At 41.3% G+C, this 24,574-nt stretch overlaps 1 protein-coding gene across 3 annotated transcripts; it reads right to left on the reverse strand.

Annotated features, from left to right (window-relative positions):
* Positions 1-252: 252 nt before the first annotated feature.
* Positions 253-23,711, reverse strand: erlin2 (ER lipid raft associated 2). 3 transcript variants are annotated; one of them, XR_009649261.1, is made up of 14 exons: positions 23,629-23,711; positions 21,444-21,548; positions 20,345-20,426; positions 18,097-18,143; positions 17,906-17,967; positions 16,318-16,443; positions 15,562-15,635; positions 10,549-10,607; positions 9,821-9,912; positions 6,701-6,790; positions 5,057-5,136; positions 3,905-4,693; positions 1,057-1,134; positions 253-952 (listed from the first exon to the last, which is right to left on the reverse strand). XR_009649261.1 is itself a non-coding variant. In XM_060882909.1 (12 exons), exons 2-12 carry the CDS (start codon positions 21,545-21,547, stop codon positions 4,532-4,534), a joined length of 978 nt encoding a protein of 325 aa, XP_060738892.1. In that variant the 5' UTR covers position 21,548; positions 23,629-23,711; the 3' UTR covers positions 2,439-4,531. The 3 variants fall into 3 exon arrangements, 1 of the variants encoding a protein (XP_060738892.1); XR_009649260.1 differs by having other exon boundaries at positions 253-1,134; XM_060882909.1 differs by lacking the exons at positions 253-952; positions 1,057-1,134 and having other exon boundaries at positions 2,439-4,693.
* Between the last annotated feature and the right edge of the window lie 863 nt (positions 23,712-24,574).

The raw sequence follows: 24,574 nt of genomic DNA on the forward strand, positions 1-24,574 counted from the left end.
AATAATACTGTGTTCAGATTTTTTTTGTTAATGTAGCCACTGTACTAAATAAAATACTGGGATCTGCACTATTTCATAAGACATCATCAAATCAATTCTGTTATTTATTCTAATTTATTGACATGTATAACGACCCAGTGGTGTATCCAGTGCAGGCTGCATGTTTTCCGCACTGCCGTGATGTTCATGAGCCGTCGTGAAGCTCAGACGTGGAGGTTTGATTTAAGGCAAACAAACAAACTGAATGAGAAATGAAGAAACAGTTTTCATTTTACTCTCATTCAGATTCTACAAACAGACACAAAGTCTCTGCTTAACAAATCTTAACACTTCACATGAGCTCACATGCTGTATATGAGCTCCAGGCCTGCAGGAGGCGCTGTTTATCAGTCCCTTAAGATTACACTATTGTATGATTACAGAAATTGACAAAATCGAGTAAACACAGAGGAACGTGTGTGAACATGAGTCTCAGAGAACATCATTACAGACGTCTCATAGGGAAGAGATAAATACAAGAACACCGGGATTGTGATTTCACCAATGGGAGATGATTTCTGCTAACAAACAAACAAACAAATAAATAAGCACAAAAAATTGTTGGAACTGAATAAAATTTCATCAACTGCAAGATTCATACAATCGCAAACAGAGTGTGTGTGTGTGTGTGTGTGTGTGCGCTAGCTAAAAGACCAAGTGCATTAAAATACAACAGTAAGAAAGTGTTAAAATATTATAATCTAATTTGTGTTTATTTATTTCAGTGCATTTCCCAGATGATTAAATAATAATAATAATAATCATCATCATCATCATCAGTCTCCATCTTAACACCTCCTCATGTTTATCTGCCAACATTTCATCGTCTAAACTCCAAACCGGGTCATTTTGACTCCTACAGGTAAAAAAAACCCACCACGGATTAAAAGTTGTTTGGGGTCGAATCGTCTGTCTGTGAATGAGAACAAAAACAGCGGGTGATTACGATCGATGTTCAGGTTTCAGTGTTGGTGTGAAGTTCTGCTGTGAACAGCGAGTCGGTGTTGGAAACCTGACCTGCTGCAGGAAGCTGGTGTTCCTGTGTGTGTGTGTTTCCTTTAACAGAGCATGTGGAACTCTGATACACCCTGAAGCCTGAGGAAAAGAATCAGATAATTTTTACTCTTCACTGAAAAACACGACAGAACCAAAAGTTTGTGCACCCTGACCATCACACCTGTGTTCTTCATCCCCAAACCAGTGTCTCAAATGTCTCTGTACACTCATTCATTTTCTACCGCTTATCCGAACTACCTCAGGTCACGGGGAGCCTGTGCCTATCTCAGGCGTCATCGGGCATCAAGGCAGGATACACCCTGGACGGAGTGCCAACCCATCACAAGGCACACACACACACACACACACACACTCTCATTCACTCACACAATCACACACTACGGACAATTTTCCAGAGATGCCAATCAACCTACCATGCATGTCTTTGGACCGGGGGAGGAAACCGGAGTACCCGGAGGAAACCCCCGAGGCACGGGGAGAACAGTCTCTGTACACTATAGAGGTAATCCACAACCATTATCATCATCATCCAACATCACTCTCATATATTTAGCAGCCGATCATCTGTGTGTATTGATTAATACACTATACAGCCAAAGGTTTGTGCACCCCTGCACATCATCTCCATCACCCATATGTCCTTGTTGCTGAACATCTCATTCCACAATTCTTCCTCTCCCTTTACCCTTACAACCATCTCCACTCTTCTCTTCTGGATGGTTTTCCACTGGATGTTAGATGACGGCTGTGTGGATTAATGTTATCACTAATGACCACTAAAGGGGCCGTGGTGGGTCAAGTGGTTAAGGCTCTGTGTTGTTGATCAGAGGCTCAGGGTTCACTGTTCCACTGTCGGGCCCCTGATCAAGGCCCTTAACCCTCTCTGCTCCAGTGGTGCTGTATCGTGGCTGACCTTGTGCTCTGAGCATGAGTGAGATCAGAGACTGATGTTCATCCTGAAGGTGTTCAGTGGGGTTGAGTCAGAGTCAGGGCTCAGTGCAGGACACTCGAGATCTTTGTGCACAGGTTTCTGTGTGTGTGTGTGTGTGTGTGTGTGTGTGTGTGTGTTAGGTCCTGGTGGAGTGAAACACAACGTGTACAACGTGCCTCTAAACACACAAACATGGATGTGGATTAGTGATGACATGAAGGTGTCGTGCAGGTGAACAGAAACTCTAAAAGACTTAAGTTTCACTGCAGAACGAAGCTAAACCAACAGATTAGCGTGACTGACCTCTGGGGTGTTAGATACAGAACAGTTTGGGATTTTCCTGATGCTCTAAACAGGATATGATGAGTTCAGCCATCAGGTGGTAAAATAGTAAATAAAAAAGCCCCACCCACTGCACACCCTCCCCCTTTATTCATAGAATAATCACAGGAACATGAGATAAAGTTTTATTTAGTAGTCCAAGCACCTCATTAAAGCAGGACGAGTTTGTTCCTCTTCTCTCAAAAAACCTAAACTCTTCTGTTTCAGAGAAAACGGCACATCAACCGATTTTAATCAGCACAGCACCTGATATATTGTTACGGTAGAAAGGATAACATACTAGAGCGAGGGCATTAACAGATGAAAACAATACTGTACTGGAGTCAGCAGGACAACCCAGTTAGAAAAGACTGAAAACAAACAAGAGACAAAACACGCTGAGAATTTAAACGCGTCTCCACACACACAGCCGAGCTCCACACTAATGTCTGTACTAATGATCACAAACACTGACGACTCGGAATCAATGACATTCTTTAATAGTGAAACTGGATGCAGATTCATTTCTCTACACAGACGGAGCTGATTTCAATGTCTGTGTTTTAGACACTTTCTCAGGTTTGTTGTGTTCAAATGTCAATCAATAACTAAGCGTTTTGTAAGAACTAAGATGTGTTCATTTGATAGGACAGAAATATTCAAACATCTCGAGTCAGAGTGAGGAAAAAAAACAGGGTCTAATTTCAGGAACATGTCCGACTTACTGAGAAATCCCACACACCTGGTGCGTGTATGTGTGTGTGTGTGTGTGTGTGTGTGTGTGTGTGTGTGTGTAAGGGTAATGGAACACTGAGGTCATGGCCAGATGTCGAGTTAAAGGGTGGAAGAGGAGGAAGACTATTGTTAAAAATACAGCAAAAAATGGAGAGGGAGAACGAATAACCTACTAACATTAAAGGCAAAACCTCTGTGTGAGAGTGCGTGTGATAGAGAGTGAGAGAGAGAGAGAGAGAGAGAGAGAGAGAGGGGAAGATAGAGGAAGTGAGCACAATAACAAGTGCAAGAGAGATAGTGCAAAAAGAGAGGGTGTGCGAGAGAGAGAGAGCACATGTAAGAGAGAGAAAGAGAGAGAGCGCGTGCAAGAACGAGAGAGAGAGAGAGAGAGAGCAAGAAAGAGAGAGCGTGCAAGAAAAAGAGAGAGAGAGCAAGAGAGAGAGAGCAAGAAAGAGGGATAGAACGAGAAAGAGGGATAGAGAAAGAGAGATTAGCACTAACAGAAAACCAACACTGGTTTATTTCCCTGTACCTTCCAGAAGAAACTAAAGATCCTGTTTACTTCATTATAGACTTTATTCCTCCCTGTTGCCATGACAACCTGAGCAGGACTGTTCACAGGTAACCAGTTCACATCATGATGCGATGTGGTTTTGTTCCCTTTACACTTTCTTTTTGATTTCTGTGTAAAAGCGATGAACAGATCAGATGCGGCTAAATAAAACAAACCCGTTAGTAAATTACCGGAACCTCGTCGTGCTCCTGGGTCATGTGACATGATGAACACACGTAGCACCAGACACTTTAATGTATCAGTGTGTTTTACTGGAGTCTTGTGAACAAACCAGTACACTGTGATACCTTTAGTATAAGAGTGGTGATGTAGTCATCCTCATCACTCAGGCCTGGTGTGGAACAGAACCGGATCACGTGGTTCTGACCCGGCGTACACACACCACGGAACTACTTTTATTCTTGCGCCCCAGTGTTGGAAAAGTAAATCGTTAGAGACTCGCTCAGGCTTTCTCACACGTCCGTCTCATCCACAGAGGAGTTACGTGAGATTTTAGACCGTCGTACGTTTGGAGAATAAACGGGTTTTTCTCCCTTGGTGAAGGAACATGTGATGTTTTGTGAAATTCATGTCTGTTCTTCAGAACACCAACAAACCAACCATCAAAACCTTTCAGCTTGGTCTGAAGTATTTACAGAAATCAGTGCACGTCTTCCTCAGAGTCTATTGTCCGCTTTGAGGCTTTGAGGTTGTTTAGACATCAGGAAATTATCTCTAAGCTCGTATTTAAACACGGTGTGTGTTCTGGGAGAAATACAACCACAAAGACGCAGGACGACCGAGAGGCACACGGTGAGAGCAGAAACTCTACAGCTGCCTCTTCTGCAGTTCTGCTCTGATTCTCAGCAAGAGAGTGGGTGAGGGAAGGGGAGGGATGGAGGGATGGACGTCTATTCCTCTCTCTCTCTGCGCCGTCAGTCCGTGTTCAGGAAGTCCTCGAGAAGAAGCTCGGTGGGTTTGGATGTGCTTCTGGAGTCGAGGAACATGCGCGGAATTTCACTGCCGAAGTAGATCTTACTGTTAGCTGCTATAGCTTTGTACTTCATCACCTGCAGATACTCAGGAGTCAGCTTCATCTGAGGGAGAGAGGGAGAGAGGGAGAGAGAGAGAGAGAGAGAGAGAGAGAGAGAGAGAGTGAGTGAGTGAGTGAGAGAGAGAGAGAAACCACGAAGGAGAGTAAAATCATTTTCTAACACAGATTTCAATCAGTAAAATTTCAGTGAAATCTCTTCTCACTAAAGGAGGTTAGAGAGAGAAACAGAGCGAGAGAGAGAGAGAGAGAGAGAGAGAGAGAGAGCACTACAGAGGCTGTAAAGGAAAGAAACGTGAGAACGGACCCTGGAGTGAGGGACAGCTGTGAAAGGAAGACGTAATGTGAGAAGGAGAAAACGTAGGTTGATTTATTGGATGTTCTGTAGGGAACATAAACTTTCTCTCACCTTATTCGCTTCAGCTGCTCTCTGAGCCGTGTAGAACTGAGCATCTGCTTTGGCTCTCTGACGAGCGACGAATGCACCGTCTATAGAGAGAGAGAGAGAGAGAGGGAGGGAGAGAGAGGGAGAGAGAGAGACAGAGGTAGAGACAGAAGGAGAGAGACAGAGGTAGAGAGACATAAGGAGAGAGACAGAAGGAGAGAGGGAGAGAGACAGAGAGAGAGAGCACAATACATGGGCGTGAGAAATTTTCTCAGAAGTTATGGAGGAAGCCATGCCATAGGCCCCGCCTCCTTCACTGTTAGGCTCCGCCTCCAGCAGCAGGTGATGTACTCAGGATTGTTAATGAACTCTTTATAGTAATACAGATATTAACATTTAAACATTCAGTAAATCACCATAATTAAAGTGACAGAGCAATAATACACTGATAATGAATTTAACGCTAAATTTAAACTGCTTCTGAAACCGATATATAAATGACATCAACTAATTAAATCATTTCTGTTCATGAAATCAGGCACAAAACAGCTCCACAGTGTGAACCCCAACAAGTGAATTAAATAAATAAATGTATTAAATAAATAAATAAATAAATCTGTGTTCATATCCAGCAAGATAACGTGCAGCTCTCGTTTTTGCCTTCAGCGTAACATACAAACACGAGTGGGAATATAAAACCCCACAGGTTTGTAAAGTGTTGTAAAGTGACAAAAACTGAAGAAAAAAAAATTTATTTATACATTTTACATAAATTATAAACAAGTACTTTTACTTTCCTTTTTTCATGTGTTATTTATAAAAAAGTCTCATACTGAAAATATGGCCTGGTCTACTGGGGGCGTGACCTGGTCTAATGGGGCGTGACCTGGTCTACTGGGGGCGTGACCTGGTCTACTGGGGGCGTGACCTGGTCTAATGGGGGCGTGACCTGGTCTAATGGGGGCGTGACCTGGTCTAATGGGGGGCGTGGCCTGAGTGTGAACCTCACTGTGCCTGACTGGACCCCGGCCCAGACGTGTTCTCCTGCCAGACGCTGATGTGAGAATATTCCAGTAAAAGGATTTAGATGGCAGCGGTGAAACCAAACTCGGGCTCTTTTTTTTTCCCTCACAGCTTTTTATTTATTTTTTTATGTTGGTTTCTTTTTGGAAAATTCCCCAGGGTCCAGCTATAACAGAGCTACAGCAATGAATCCTTTGGCTGGAAAAGTGCAAGATGGTGCAGAGTCCAGGTCACACAGCTCCCACACACAGCTCCCACACACAGCTCCCACACACAGCTCCCACACACTGCTCCCACACACTGCTCCCACACACTGCTCCCACACACTGCTCCCACACACTGCTCCCACACACTGCTCCCACACACTGCTCCCACACACTGCTCCCACACACAGCTCCAAGTCAAACATCAGTGTGTGTGCAGAACTACAGCAGATCCACAAACATTATTTATAACACACTTGTTTATTTATATCCCAAAGGCGTGTGTGTGTGTTTATTTATGGAACACAGTACAAAATATCCAGTTTCTGTCATTTCCCGGATTCGCTATATTTAGTAACTTTGGGAATAAAATGTTATGGTGTGTTTTGGTATTTAGGGTAAGCCACATGAGCACAGCCTGCAATTACGGAGCGCTACATACCCTCAATTTCAGAGATCTTCTTCTCCGTCTGCTTCTCCATCACTTTCTGTCCGAATTTGATCTCAGACACTTGAGCGATCTTCTCTGCCTCTAAGCGCACACACACACACACTTTTATTTAGTTATATACATATATACATACATATATGGGTGACGAACCACCCCTGCATATTATGTCAATAGCACCTGTATATCTGTCGATATAATATACAACACTGTATACAGGGAGTGCAGAATTATTAGGCAAATGAGTATTTTGACCACATCATCCTCTTTATGCATGTTGTCTTACTCCAAGCTGTATAGGCTCGAAAGCCTACAACCAATTAAGCATATTAGGTGATGTGCATCTCTGTAATGAGAAGGGGTGTGGTCTAATGACATCTACACCCTATATCAGGTGTGCATAATTATTAGGCAACTTCCTTTCCTTTGGCAAAATGGGTCAAAAGAAGGACTTGACAGGCTCCGAAAAGTCAAAAATAGTGAGATATCTTGCAGAGGGATGCAGCACTCTTAAAATTGCCAAGCTTCTGAAGCGTGATCATCGAACAATCAAGCGTTTCATTCAAAATAGTCAACAGGGTCGCAAGAAGCGTGTGGAAAAACCAAGGCGCAAAATAACTGCCCATGAACTGAGAAAAGTCAAGCGTGCAGCTGCCAAGATGCCACTTGCCACCAGTTTTGCCATATTTCAGAGCTGCAACATCACTGGAGTGCCCAAAAGCACAAGGTGTGCAATACTCAGAGACATGGCCAAGGTAAGAAAGGCTGAAAAACGACCACCACTGAACAAGACACACAAGCTGAAACGTCAAGACTGGGCCAAGAAATATCTGAAGACTGATTTTTCTAAGGTTTTATGGACTGATGAAATGAGAGTGAGTCTTGATGGGCCAGATGGATGGGCTCGTGGCTGGATCGGTAAAGGGCAGAGAGCTCCAGTCCGACTGAGACGCCAGCAAGGTGGAGGTGGAGTACTGGTTTGGGCTGGTATCATCAAAGATGAGCTTGTGGGGCCTTTTCGGGTTGAGGATGGGGTCAAGCTCAACTCCCAGTCCTACTGCCAGTTTCTGGAAGACACCTTCTTCAAGCAGTGGTACAGGAAGAAGTCTGCATCCTTCAAGAAAAACATGATTTTCATGCAGGACAATGCTCCATCACACGCGTCCAAGTACTCCACAGCGTGGCTGGCAAGAAAGGGTCTAAAAGAAGAAAAACTAATGACATGGCCTCCTTGTTCACCTGATCTGAACCCCATAGAGAACCTGTGGTCCATCATCAAATGTGAGATTTACAAGGAGGGAAAACAGTACACCTCTCTGAAGAGTGTCTGGGAGGCTGTGGTTGCTGCTGCACGCAATGTTGACGGTGAACAGATCAAAACACTGACAGAATCCATGGATGGCAGGCTTTTGAGTGTCCTTGCAAAGAAAGGTGGCTATATTGGTCACTGATTTGTTTTTGTTTTGTTTTTGAATGTCAGAAATGTATATTAGTGAATGTTGAGATGTAATATTGGTTTCACTGGTGAAGATAAATAATTGAAATGGGTATATATTTGTTTTTTGTTAAGTTGCCTAATAATTATGCACAGTAATAGTCACCTGCACACACAGATATCCTCCTAAAATAGCTAAAACTACAAACAAACTAAAAACTACTTCCAAAAATATTCAGCTTTGCTATTAATGAGTTTTTTGGGTTCATTGAGAACATGGTTGTTGTTCAATAATAAAATTAATCCTCAAAAATACAACTTCCCTAATAATTCTGCACTCCCTGTATATTTCATGTCTATATCACCCAACCTGTATATATCTTGTATTTCCATACTTATATATCCATAGTATATTCATCTGTATATTATAATGTTCGTACTGTACACACACTGTACAAACTAAATACTGTACTCACACTGTAAATACTGTACACACTGTATACACACACACTGTACACACTAAACACTGTACACATTGTAAATACTGTACACACTGTACACACACTAAATACTGTACACACTAAATATTGCACACACTGTAAATACTGTACACACACTAAATACTGTACACACTGTACACATACTGTACACACTGTACACACACTAAATACTATACCCACACTAAATATTGTACACACTGTACAATAGCTGTGATTGGGGAGCAGCTTGGAGTACTGACAAAGAGCTTTATTATGTAAAGCAATACACACCACACACACACACACGTGCACACACATTCTTTAAAAACAGACTTGTGTGTTATTTAAAATACTTCAAACTTTAATTCAAAGTTTACTTCATCTTTCTATCACCAATATTTCAAACTGGTTATGATCTCAAGACCACCTGTGACTTCATAACCCGTTATTACGTCTCGTTATTTCATCATAACTCCTTAATACCACTTCGTTACTTGTTACTTCCCCTGAACAAAAATAAATAATTAAATAAACAAATCTCAGCTTATTAAAAGTGCTCACTCCTGAAAAGTTCCTGCTTTACCTCTGACTGTTACAAAGTGCTGACACTGGAGACTCCTTCCTTACACATTACATACTGTTGCCATGGTAACAATGCCATATTATATTATATTATATATAATAATCTACAGACTCTTTCAGAACTGATCCTGTATAAATGGCAGCAGTGATGTGTTATGAACTCCGTTCAGTCTTTAAGTCCTGTTCAGACTGGAGAGTGAGATGGATTTCAGTTCGTTACTGATCCAAAACATGAAACCACACGAAACACTGGTGTAGTTCTACAACCTGCAGACACACACACACGTCTACAACAGACACGTCTCTTAAACACACATCACGCACGACTCACAGACACGTGTCACTTACACACCCACACACGCGTCTCTCTCTCCCTCACACACTGTACACACTACACACTGTACACACACTAAATATTGTACACACTGTACACACACTGTATACACTGTAAATACCGTACACACTGTACACCTTACACTTGCTGCTTATTGTACTTCTGGTTAAACACCAAACTGCATTTTGTTGCCTTGTACTTGTGTAATGACAGTTAAATCTAATCTAATCAATGCACAAAATACTAATAATAAATGAAACCCTCTGAGTGACAGCGCTGCTCACCAATCAAAGCACGTTTCCTCTCAGTCTCCGCCTCCTTCTCCACCACCTTCTGCGTCTGAGCAGCGACCAGCAGTTTGGTTCGCTCGGTTTCCCTGACAGACAGACACACAAACAAACACACACACACACACGCTTTAAGTATCAACACATGTTCTTTAAAATCCCAAAAGGCAAACCTGAGCACAAAAATAACCCACATTCTCACTCCAGGGCCAAAGTTTAAACACATTCTCTAAGAACAAAGCTGTTAAAACATACGGATGCTTAAAACACAAACTCGTGCAGACACAAAATAAATAAACTTTATGTTTCTTTGGGGAATAGAATAGAATATACAACAGAACAGAATACAACCCCGTCGCTGCTCCACAGTGGTACAGATTTGCCTTACACTGATTTAGCTGAGTGACCTTTGTGTAGTTGATTACTTTTATAACTGTGCACCCTAAAGTGTTTTATTCCTCTGTTACTCCACAGCAGCTCTGTGATGATTAACTAACGACATCATGCTTTTTATCCATTTACGGTTACATTTACTGCTGTGGATCATCTCAGACAGCACCGGGTTCCTGTTCTCACATACTGTACGTCTGTCCTCTCTTTTATAAGACAAAAGTTTGTTTCCAAGTATCAGTGAACCGGCTGTTTCGACCGAGCAGAATCCAGAAGTGTGGTGAACATTAGACCAGCGGGTAGCAGAAAAAGAGTTAACTGGTTAATGTGCTTACATGAGCTCATAGTTCCTGCGGATGGACTCAGGAATGTTGGGTTTAGTCAGACGCACAGCCTGTGAAACGCAAAAAAGAAACGGGGAGAGAGAGAGAGAGAGAGAGAGAGAGAGAGAGAGAGAGAGAGAGAGAGAGAGAGAGAATGGTGAAGTATTATTCAGAATTCAGTACTCAGACACACAGACAACTGAGAAGTGAGTGCACGACGGAGCATGAGACAGAAAGTATGGTGATGTAAATCTATAGGAAGACGACGGTCTCCTCTGAGTTCGTTCTGCTTCTAGTGGGAAAAGTAAAAAATACAGACAGATTATGCAACCATCTTATAAAAAGCCTGGCACAGTGGCCTCCATTTACAGGAAGACAACAAGGAACAGAGCAGCAGAGAGAAAGAACAGAGCTGTGAGGGGGGAGCAGCTGGGAGTACTAACAAAGAGCTTTATTATGTAAAGCAATACACACACACGCGCGCACGCACACGCAGACACGCACGCACACACACGCACGAATGCACACACGTAGACACACGCACGTAGACACACGCACGTAGACACACGCACGTAGACACACGCACGTAGACACACGCACGTAGACACACATGCACGTAGACACACATGCACGTAGACACACATGCACGTAGACACACATGCACGTAGACACACATGCACGTAGACACACATGCACGTAGACACACATGCACGTAGACACACATGCACGTAGACACACATACACACGTTTTATCCAGATATAATAAAGACTCTCACTGACTCCATGCTGAGAAAATCAAAAAATAATAAAAGTGTAGAAAAATACTACAGTAAGGTGTGAGGCCACAATTGGACTGGGTCTCAATGAGAAACTGTATAAAGACATCACACAGGTCTGAGACTACATTAGTGTTGACCACCAACATGGAAACATGTGGATCCATTTGTACTTGGGTCACTTCAGTGGGTCTGGGTTCGATTCTTTAAAAAACAGACTTGTGTTATTTAAAATACTTCAAACTTTAATTCAAAGTTTACTTCATCTTTCTATCACCAATATTTCAAACTGGTTATGATCTCAAGACCACCTGTGACTTCATAACCCGTTATTACGTCTCGTTATTTCATCATAACTACTTAATACCACTTCGTTACTTGTTACTTCCCCTGAACAAAAATAAATAATTAAATATAGCTGCAAGCAGCGATGACGGGCCCTCGCACGTTTGTTTATCGCTATACGGTGGCTCCCAGAAAACAATGCACTGTGAGTGCATCAAGTGGGTAAATATCAGTCAACTATTTTACGTTGTTACTGACCCATTTGGAGACTGTAGGTAAATGAAACCCCACATTTTAGACAAATGGGGGCGCTAGTGAGCCACTTAAGAGACACACCTGTGTCTGACCTTTTCGTCCACACTTAACAGCCGACAAATGTGATGTATGTGTCAAATTTCAAGTTAATCTAAGCACACCAAAAGCCTTAAATATGCCTGAAATAAAAGTAAACTTTGACACGATGCCATGGCAACAGTGTTTGAGATATCAAAAATCCGTTCGCAATTTTGCATCTCCAATATCTCTGCGTCATGGTGGCCAAGTCTGGTCTCAATTGCATGAATCCTCTAGGAGGAGTATTTAAAAGTTCACCACATGCAACTGTTGTGACTGACACACTTCCTGGCGCCTGTTGGTGGCGCTATGTCCGAGATTCACAATAGGCACATCGATGCGATCGGAATCCTTGGCCGAACATACACACCGTGTGTCTTCCCAATAAGACATTTTTTGCTTTAGATATTAGACACTTTCTGTTTCTCTGAATTCGCCATAACTTTGTCGCCTCGCCATGGCAGCACCGTTCGAGATATCAAAAATCCCTTCGCAATTTAGCAAGTGCAATGTCTCGGCATCATGTTCACCACGTTTAATGTCAATCGCATGAATTCCCTAGGAGGAGTATTTAAAAGTTCACCGCATGCACTTATAAAACAATCCAAAATGGCCGACTTCCTGTTGGGCGGAGCTCATAGTTTAGAGCGCGAAAGTTGTTCGGGTCGATGAGATCTATATGCGTACCAACTCTCGTACATGTGCGTACATAATTGCCCGATCTGTGCAGCAATGTTTGTTTTTGCATTACAGGGGGCGCTACAGAGCCCCCCTGCCACGCCCGTATTCCAACCTTTGTCCAATCCTAGTGTCGCGCGACTCTGACGTGTGTGTCAAATTTCAAGAGTTTTCGAGCATGTTAAGGGACCCCAACCCCAACAAATGTGTGGGGGAAAAAAAAAAAATACTACTCCCGAGGAAAAACAATAGGGCTTCGCACCATTCGGTGCTCGGGCCCTAAATAAACAAATCTCAGCTTATTAAAAGTGCTCACTCCTGAAAAGTTCCTGCTTTACCTCTGACTGTTACAAAGTGCTGACACTGGAGACTCCTTCCTTACACATTACATACTGTTGCCATGGTAACAATGCCATATTATATTATATATAATAATCTACAGACTCTTTCAGAACTGATCCTGTATAAATGGCAGCAGTGATGTGTTATGAACTCCGTTCAGTCTTTAAGTCCTGTTCAGACTGGAGAGTGAGATGGATTTCAGTTCGTTACTAATCCAAAACATGAAACCACACGAAACACTGGTGTAGTTCTACAACCTGCAGACACACACACACGTCTACAACAGACACGTCTCTTAAACACACATCACACACGTCTCACAGACACGTGTCACTTACACACCCACACACACGTATGTGTCTCTCTCACACACACACGCGCGCGCGCACGTGTCTCTCTCTCTCACACACACACACACACACACACACATATGTCTCTCTCACACACACACGTCTCTCTCTCTCTCTCACACACGCGCACCTGTCTCTCTCTCTCTCTCACGCGTCTCTCTCTCTCACACCCTCGCACACGTCTCTCTCTCTCACATATACGCACGCGCACGTCTCTCTCTCTCACACACGCACGTCTCTCTCTCTCTCTCTCACACACGCACGTCTCTCTCACACACACACACTCACGTGTCTCTCTCTCACACACACACGTGTCTCTCTCTCTCACACACACGCACGTGTCTCTCTCACACGCGCGCACGTCTCTCTCTCACACACACGCACGCACGTGTCTCTCTCTCACACACACACACGTCTCTCGCGCACACACACGTCTCTCGCGCACACACACGTCTCTCGCGCACACACACGTCTCTCGCGCACACACACGTCTCTCGCGCACACACACACGTGTCTCTCTCTCTCACACACGCGCACGTGTCTCTCTCTCACACACACGCACGCACGTGTCTCTCTCTCACACACACGCACGCACGTCTCTCTCTCTCACACACACGCACGCACGTCTCTCTCTCTCACACACACACACGCACACGTCTCTGTCTCGCACGCACACGTCTCTCTCGCGCACACACCCGTCACACGCACATGCGTCACATCACTCACACGTCTCACACACGCACGTCTCACACACACACGTCACACAGACACACGTCACACCCCTCCCTCCTCACTGTTCTCCCACTGATATTAGACTGATATCAGCGACTTAAAGGAAACAATCTGCCTGGACCAGGTCATCATGGACCAGCTCTTTGAGCACAGCTTGAGTTACTGAGCATGAGAAATAACATCAAACCGAATGTGAGAAAACAGGAGGTCATTTTATTATAGAGTGACACACCTATTTGCTCAAAGAGGAATTTTCCAAAGTTGCATCAGAACGACCGGCACAAGATCTGCAGATCATTTGCCTTTCATGCTCCTTGGATCGTTATTAAAGGAACATCTTACCGAATGTAAATGAATAGTTTCACTTCCTCACATGTAAGCAGTAACACTCACCACCTTCAGCTTCCAAAATGAATACATTTTAATATTAGTTTGTAATTTAAATCCTGAAGCTGGCTAAAGCACAGTCCCTAATGAACAGGTCTGGTCCAGCCTCTGGCTTGTAGAAGGCTGTGAGAAAATGTACAGAAGAACATGTTCTGTGTTGCATTAAAAACTCATTAAACTTAGTGAACAGCAGCCAAGTTTGGTCCTGCATGTGTTTGTCTAGAACAGCCACAGTGGTCAGAGCTTAATGGCTGAGGCATTTCCTGAAACCACTGCTAAGAAGAAACTCAAACAGATCTACAATTAAAATACCAAGAGGTAAAAATCACTGTTTCGCTCTGACTGAGTGCTAAAGCAAGCGATTCTGTAGTAGCGTCATTATTCTCGGATTCTGTGATGACTAATTCTTATCTTAACTACATGTTTAGTCAGCTGTGTTACTCGGGCTGTTGTGTAATCTAAAAAGATGGAGACTGACAGGTCTGAGAAGACACGAGGTCAGAAAGCACCGTGAACTCAACACAACTAAGTGAAGTAAATCAGTAGGAATCCTAGCAGATGAAACTAAGAGCTGGATACTTCAACCTTCAGAGATCCCTCAGGACTGAACCATCATGGATCTGACCTGAACCACATCTGTTTGTCATTATTCCATCCCAGACTGAACAGACAAGAAGATCTGTGTTGGAGTATCTGCATTCTGAGATTTTATACGTATAAGCAAGAACTTCTGCCTCCGCAAGCGGCCGTTCCTTCCGGAGAGTCCTGAGCGAAGCTGAGCTCATTACTGCCAATAAACCTCCGGTATTAAGTTCTGTTAACTTCTACACAGGATGTCTGAGGAAGACACAGGATCACAGCACAGACACCTTCTTCATAATATTCATTCCACACAAACAATCTCTGTCCAGGTCTTTCCTCTTTCCTCCTGTGACATAGCCGTACGGTACCCGAGCTTCACGACACGCGTTCCGACGACCTGACATTTCCTACACGTGACAAATGAACCTGAAAGAGCAGAACTGAGCGAGGAGTCTGTGAGAATATCATGTAAATAAGAACTAAATAGATCTGAGTCAATGTGGTGTATTTGATAATATAAAGTCACAGGTTTGTAGAGTTGAACAGAAGTGTGACGGCACCTGGATGATGAGACCAGGAGCCATGTTGGTCAGATCCGCCTGCAGGGTGAGCTTCAGATTCTCATCGATCTGAGCTTTAACACACAAATACATACACGTTTACACCTTAGATATCGTATAAAATAAAATAAATATCATAGAATTAGGTAAAGAATTATTAGTACACGACCTACATGCATGATTCTAAAATGTCGTTAAGTAATAAAACACCGAATCTTGCTAATTAATTAATTTGAAATAATGAAACGAGAAAATAGTTGAAATCATGGAAATATTTTAAAAAATTCTATAAACGTGTTTTAAAAAAAAAATACTTAAATAATTAAAATAAAAAATATGATTTTAAAGTAAAAAATAGTGTTTAATGTCTAAATTGGAGACAAATCACATTTCTTTACATTTGTATAAAAAGCCCTGGGAGTCACAACCTTGTATTTCACCTTTTGTTTGAGACCATTTGTATAAAGAGTAAAAACAAAGCAGAAATTTAAATAGACAAGGTTTCGTAGCACAGGTAACATGGCCACGCCCCCTGAAATCACTCGGTCATGTGACCAGTCGATCGAGCATGGCCACGCCCCCTGAAATCAGTACAGTCCTGCGGTAACATTAACACCGGTCTGAAAATCTTATTCCACATTCAATCAATTAAATTCAGATTATTTCTGTTCACACTGTCCTCGTGCTCTACTGTACTGTAGTTTGTTTTCCGTCTGTATTGGAGGAGTGTGTGTGGCCTGGTGGTGCGGTTCGTACCGAACAGTCCGATGTAAACCTCCTGAAGTGAGTGTACGCTGCAGAACTGGTTCAGCTCATGGTGCACCTTGTTGAAGATCAGAGCTTTGTCGTAGTCCACCGTGTAGTTTCTTACAATGCCGTACACTGTGCATGGAGAAGAGAGGACACACACACACACACACACACACACACACACACACACACACACACAGATCATTTGGGAATGTCCTTGCTTTTAAAGAAAGATCTACATTGTCTCCCAGAGGCTCATCATCAGGAACCATCAGTCCTCTGTTTCAATCTCAAGTGAATCATTTTATAAAGCTGACTGTTTATTAGAAAACCTTTCTGCAATTTTGTTCACACAGCTGAAAACTGTTGTACTGATTAAGGGAGCAATCAAGGTGTCCTTCTTTAGGACAATTAAGGGCCTTTTTACACCTGGTGACTTCGTGTGTTTTCTCTGATCCGATAGCTATCTGATTTGTTAAAACTGTTCCATTTACATTAGGCCACATAAACGCGTCTCGGCGAATCGGATATCGATCCGATCTTTCTGCTCCCGCCCAAAATGCTAATATATTTTACCTCATTCCCGGGGTAACTGAAACGGAACACGCTTTGGTGTGTGTACTTTGTTGGACGCTTTCATCGCTTCAAAGAGCAATTAGTGCCTGTGTGTCGTCCATGTTATTTGTTTGTGGCGCGATGCACGACTCGTGAGTCACCTGCGAGTGATGTACTTCCGTTTGGGAGGAGTATAGCGCTGACGTATGTGGCTTGAACAACCACATTCATTTACACCTGTCCAGTTTCATCTGAAACGCGTCCCAGACCACCTCCTGAAGTGGTTTGTACCGTTGGATTTATATCTGTCTCCAAAACGTTTCAGAGGGCATTTAGACCTGGTCTTTTTACCGTCGGGTAGATATCAGATCACAGAAAACTCATGAAGTGACCAGGTGTAAAAAGCCCCTTAGTATCTGGAGCATCAGGATCTGTGGGTTTGTTTTTTTCACTGTAAGACCTCCGTAGAAGAGCACAAACTGCCTCGAACCAGAAGAGAACAATGAGCGAAATGAATTCCCTTGAACACAAAGTAATTCCCATGTTTTCACACACACACACACACACACCCCTCCCTCAACAAATGTTTAAAAAACGTCAAACATGTGTCAACATGTCACTCATTAAATGTTTAAAAAAATAAAAGGGATCAAATCAAATCTAACAGATCAACCAAAATAATTCTTCATACTTACATGTGGGGGAAAAAGAAAGAAAAAAAAAAAAGCGCAGAAAATGACAAAATGGTAACTAGGGTGCCATTACTTTTACACTACTCAAATCTAGTCTTCTCTAAGTATCTGTCTTCATTTGCTTTAGAGTCTCCGTCTCTCATGTCTTTAATATATACGTATAGAAATCTTTTTCCCCTCTAACTAGCTATTTAGAAATGAATCTGATTGATGAACAAACCTCATGTTATTACACTTTATGTCCAAAACAAAAATAAAGATGAAATATAAAATAAAAATAAAATAAAGAGTCCGATGTGGATATTTCTCTAGCTGTTACAGAACTGAAAGGTTTAAGTGAACGTTACCAGCAGAAGGTATGAGGTAGTTCACCACTTCTATCCTGTCGAAATAGATCATCACTCCACCGCTGACGGAGAGACAAGAAAAAGAAATCGTCTCACTTTGTGCCGTCGTAATCCCTGATCATGTATAAAATAGATTCGGCCTTCAAGAATGAACATCTGCTCATGTCTTTACTTTACAGATGTTTTCTTACCTTGTGCCACATGGGACGTTTTTCACTTCGTCTGTCTGTAGTGTGGTCTGTGAAGAAGCAAAACGAATACGAGCTTTTAAAGCTGTTAAAGGTGCGGTGCACGATGTCTGAAAGCCAATGTTGACATTTGAAATCACCAAAACAAACACACCCCTAACCCAAATGGGTGTCACCCCATGTATTGATAGCTCCGCCCCACACATGCATACGTAAGCCAGGTGACTATTATGGTGGACACAGAGTATACACCCTACCTAGTGCACTACGTGTCCACTACAGAGTCAGATACGGAGTATACACCCTACCTAGTGCACTACGTGTCCACTACAGACTAAGATACGGAGTATACACCCTACCTAGTGCACTACGTGTCCACTACAGACTAAGATACGGAGTATACACCATACCTAGTGCACTACGTGTCCACTACAGAGTCAGATACGGAGTATACACCCTACCTAGTGCACTACGTGTCCACTACAGAGTCAGATACAGAGTATACACCCTACCTAGTGCACTACGTGTCCACTACAGACTAAGATACAGAGTATACACCCTACCTAGTGCACTACGTGTCCACTACAGACTAAGATACAGAGTATACACCCTACCTAGTGCACTACGTGTCCACTACAGACTAAGATACAGAGTATACACCCTACCTAGTGCACTCGTATACACCCTACCTAGTGCACTACGTGTCCACTACAGACTAAGATACGGAGTATACACCCTACCTAGTGCACTACGTGTCCACTACAGACTAAGATACAGAGTATACACCCTACCTAGTGCACTCGTATACACCCTACCTAGTGCACTACGTGTCCACTACAGAGTCAGATACAGAGTATACACCCTACCTAGTGCACTACGTGTCCACTACAGTCAGACACAGAGTATACACCCTACCTAGTGCACTACGTGTCCACTACAGACTAGGATACAGAGTATACACCCTACCTAGTGCACTACGTGTCCACTACAGAGTCAGATACGGAGTATACACCCTACCTAGTGCACTACATGTCCACTACAGACTAAGATACGGAGTATACACCATACCTAGTGCACTACGTGTCCACTACAGAGTCAGATACGGAGTATACACCCTACCTAGTGCACTACATGTCCACTACAGAGTCAGATACAAAGTATACACCCTACCTAGTGCACTATGTGTCCACTACAAACTAAAATACAGAGTATACACCCTACCTAGTGCACTACGTGTCCACTATAGACTAAGATACAGAGTATACACCCTACCTAGTGCACTCGTATACACCCTACCTAGTGCACTACGTGTCCACTACAGAGTCAGATACGGAGTATACACCCTACCTAGTGCACTACATGTCCACTACAGACTAAGATACGGAGTATACACCCTACCTAGTGCACTACATGTCCACTACAGACTAAGATACGGAGTATACACCCTACCTAGTGCACTACGTGTCCACTACAGAGTCAGATACGGAGTATACACCCTACCTAGTGCACTACATGTCCACTACAGAGTCAGATACAAAGTATACACCCTACCTAGTGCACTATGTGTCCACTACAAACTAAGATACAGAGTATACACCCTACCTAGTGCACTACGTGTCCACTATAGACTAAGATACAGAGTATACACCTTACCTAGTGCACTCGTATACACCCTACCTAGTGCACTACGTGTCCACTACAGAGTCAGATACAGAGTATACACCCTACCTAGTGCACTACGTGTCCACTACAGAGTCAGACACAGAGTATACACCCTACCTAGTGCACTACGTGTCCACTACAGAGTCAGATACAGAGTATACACCCTACCTAGTGCACTACGTGTCCACTACAGACTAAGATACAGAGTATACACCCTACCTAGTGCACTACGTGTCCACTACAAACTAAGATACAGAGTATACACCCTACCTAGTGCACTACGTGTCCACTACAGACTAAGATACGGAGTATACACCCTACCTAGTGCACTACGTGTCCACTACAGAGTCAGATACGGAGTATACACCCTACCTAGTGCACTACGTGTCCACTAGTGAGAACAAGAAGCAAAGAAGAGCTACAACAGAAGAGAACGCACCACACATCATGGGGTATGTGTTTTTTTCTTTTACCCTCAGGTCAAGATTCTCTTTTACAGAAATAGATACCTGACAGCATAAATCCATCTCCTCAAGCCTTTGGATGAGCCTGAAAGTGTGTGTGGTGTGTAAAGGTGTGTGTTTCTCACCTGTACAGACTTGTAGGTGGTGATGAAGGGCAGCATGAGGTGAAAGCCTGGCCCGCTGGTGGCTGTCAGCAGAGCTCCACCTCTGAGAGCCGACACACACACACACACACACACACACACACACACACACATTAACTTCACACTTTAACACACTAATGCTGCTCCAGACAATGTTTTTTTTTTCTACCAGCACGTTTTACAAGCAACACTAAAGAATGCGAGTGCCTTTAAAAAGAAACCTTAATCACAGTGGAGCTTCCAAATGGGGCTCCTTTTTACTAATACATACAAAATGAAAGGCTGGTTAGTTACTCCATATTAGCTAGGACTGTTGGAGCGTCGCTATGGTTACAGCACGAGTGTCGCACACATATATGTACACATATACTGTATTATCACATTTAGGTGCAAAACCTCATCATAATGATCTCACATGTTTAGAAAATGGACTTTCAAAGCAGAGATTATATTCATCACAAGTAGAACTGAGATGTGAGAATTTATTTTTTCCATGTTTTTATTACAGTAAACATACCACACGAGGAAACGTTCACATTGCACACGAGCTAATAAAGTTAATAATGAAAACTAAGGCAATGCAATATTAGCTGAATGAGCTGGGAATTAAACGTAATGTAAAAAAAAAAAAGGATTTTTGTAAAAAACACAATAAGTTCTGTGTGCGTACACTAACACACTGCATGACAACATGAGAAGGTTTGTAAAGATTATAAAAATGTGTAAAGCCTACAGCGCCACCTGCTGGTCAAATCAGTGCTGCACACACAAATTAAACTACTTCATTTATTGCCGTCTACTCTTCTAATATATACATATACATATATATGCAACTTCACTGTGATGCATTTTACATGATATCTGCTCTGTACAATCTACTAAACCGACCCAACTAATATTAATTGTGAATGAAGAACTTAAGAATAACCCAAAAGTCATCAGAAATGACCATTAACTTGAATTAAAAGTGGAAAAACCCTAAAGTGTAACATTAATAAAAATGCTATAACGAGTTCAGTCTGAGCTGTTTATGTTTATCAGCCCTAGTGGAGATGATCTGCTCATTGTAGTGGAGTGAGACCTGTAGTAAACAGCAGTGTGTCCTTCATCAATCTTGTGAACGGAGGAAAACATGGCAGCTCCTCCGATGGCCAGGATCACCGACACCACGGCTCCTGCAGACATCCTGACCCCAGAGGACACAGACACACAACAGCACAGACGTTACGCTCTGTATAATATGGCAACTAAACCCTATGTAGTGTGCCATATGTTCAGGAAGTGGACATGTAAAAACAATATATGATGTAAACACCCTTTTGAGTTCACTACAAACCCCTAATATAAACCCTGATATGAATTATACACATTATATAACACTACAAACCCCTAATATTAACATTATATACACATTATAACACACTACAAACCCTAATATAAACCCTGATATGAATTATACACATTATATAACACTACAAACCCCTAATATAAACATTATATACACATTATATAACACTACAAACCCCTAATATGAATTATAAACATTATATACACATTATATAACATTACAAACCCTAATATAAACATTATATACACATTATAACACTACAAACCCTTAATATGAATTATAAACATTATATAGCACTACAAACCCTAATATAAACCCTAATATGAATTATGCACATTATATAACACTACAAACACTAATATAAACATTATATACACATTATAACACACTACAAACCCTAATATAAACATTATATACACATTATAACACACTACAAACACTAATATAAACATTATATACACATTATAACACACTACAAACCCTAATATAAACATTATATACACATTATAACACACTACAAACCCTGATATAAACATTATATACACATTATAACACACTACAAACCCTGATATAAACATTATATACACATTATAACACACTACAAACCCTGATATAAACATTATATACACATTATAACACACTACAAACCCTGATATAAACATTATATACACATTATAACACACTACAAACCCTAATATAAACATTATATACACATTATAACACACTACAAACCCTAATATAAACATTATATACACATTATAACACACTACAAACCCTAATATAAACATTATATACACATTATAACACACTACAAACCCTAATATAAACATTATATACACATTATAACACACTACAAACCCTAATATAAACATTATATACACATTATAACACACTACAAACCCCTAATATAAACATTATATACACATTATATAACACTACAAACCCTAATATAAACATTATACACATTATATAACACACTACAAACCCTAATATAAACATTATATACACATTATAACACACTACAAACCCTAATATAAACATTATATACACATTATAACACACTACAAACCCTGATATAAACATTATATACACATTATAACACACTACAAACCCTAATATAAACATTATATACACATTATAGAACACTACAAACACTAATATAAACATTATATACACATTATAACACACTACAAACCCTAATATAAACATTATATACACATTATAGAACACTACAAACACTAATATAAACATTATATACACATTATAACACACTACAAACCCTAATATAAACATTATATACACATTATAACACACTACAAACCCTAATATAAACATTATATACACATTATAACACACTACAAACCCTAATATAAACATTATATACACATTATAACACACTACAAACCCTGATATAAACATTATATACACATTATAACACACTACAAACCCTAATATAAACATTATATACACATTATAGAACACTACAAACACTAATATAAACATTATATACACATTATAACACACTACAAACCCTAATATAAACATTATATACACATTATATAACACTACAAACCCCTAATATAAACATTATATACACATTATAACACACTACAAACCCTAATATAAACATTATATACACATTATAACACACTACAAACCCTAATATAAACATTATATACACATTATAACACACTACAAACCCTGATATCTAACTAAGTTGATAACAAACTAAGTGCTTCGTCATTAACACTAGCACTGAGGTGTTTACGTTGATAACTAGCATAACTAGCATACACAACTTTCACTATATACATATAGTACATTTCGTGTCCTGCTCGTGTATCTTGTCATACAGATTAAACCCAGTTTGTGTCATTAACATTATAATCATGAGACCGTTAACAAAACGCTGCTTTACCTGTTCGTGTTAATTCAGATAATCCTGTTTAGACACCTGAACGTCTCAAACTCTCAATGGCGTCAAGACGCACGGTTACGTCCTTCGTCACAGGAAGTTCCCGTTCGTTCCTGGTTCTTCGTGCGGTTTATGTCGACAGATGGCGCCAAAGCCAAAGCTAGTCTATTTATATATTTATTTATATTCAGTGCACTAAGGACGTGCCAGAAATTCACTACGAAAAAGTTTATATAAGGCCTAAATTACAGTAATTACACGTAAAAGTGCCAAAGTCAATATTTTTCTACTAGTACAAATAATGTAGGAAATTAAGTACAAACAATAATAAGTAATAACTAAAGCACTGTGTCAGAACGTGTGTTGTTATGATGATGACAAATAAAATCTGGAAATCTGGGTTTGGGTCCAGAATGAATAAAAACTGGCTTCTAGTAAGTCATTTTATAGCCAAAACCACAGCACATCTTCACATCATCATAAATCGTTAACGTTAATCGAGTCGTAACTTGGCTTTCGAGCGGTCTGAACGTCAGAGCGTGTTTCAAAACAATCATGACTTTTGTTTGCTAACGCTAACTCTCTAGCTGAGCCACCCATAGGTTTCACACGCAGGGATTTGTCTACATGATTGAAAACGGAAGTTGGCTCAAATATTATTTTTTGCTGGCAAATCTTAACTAACACACCTTTAAGGCAAATATGTGTTGGAGCTCAAGCGGTTAAGGCTCTGGGTTGTTGATCAGAGGCTCAGGGTTCAAGCCCCAGCACTGCTAAGCTGCCACTGTTGGGCCCTTGAGCAAGGCCCTTAACCCTCTCTGCTCCAGGTGCTGTATCATCTCTGACCCCAAAGTTGGATTATGTAAAGAAAGAATTTCTCAGTGCTGTAATGTAGATGTGACAAAATAAAGGCTTCTTCTTCTACTGTCACTTTATACTAAATGAATTC

Source organism: Tachysurus vachellii, chromosome 12 (assembly GCF_030014155.1).
Source record: "Tachysurus vachellii isolate PV-2020 chromosome 12, HZAU_Pvac_v1, whole genome shotgun sequence".
NCBI lineage: Eukaryota > Metazoa > Chordata > Actinopteri > Siluriformes > Bagridae > Tachysurus > Tachysurus vachellii.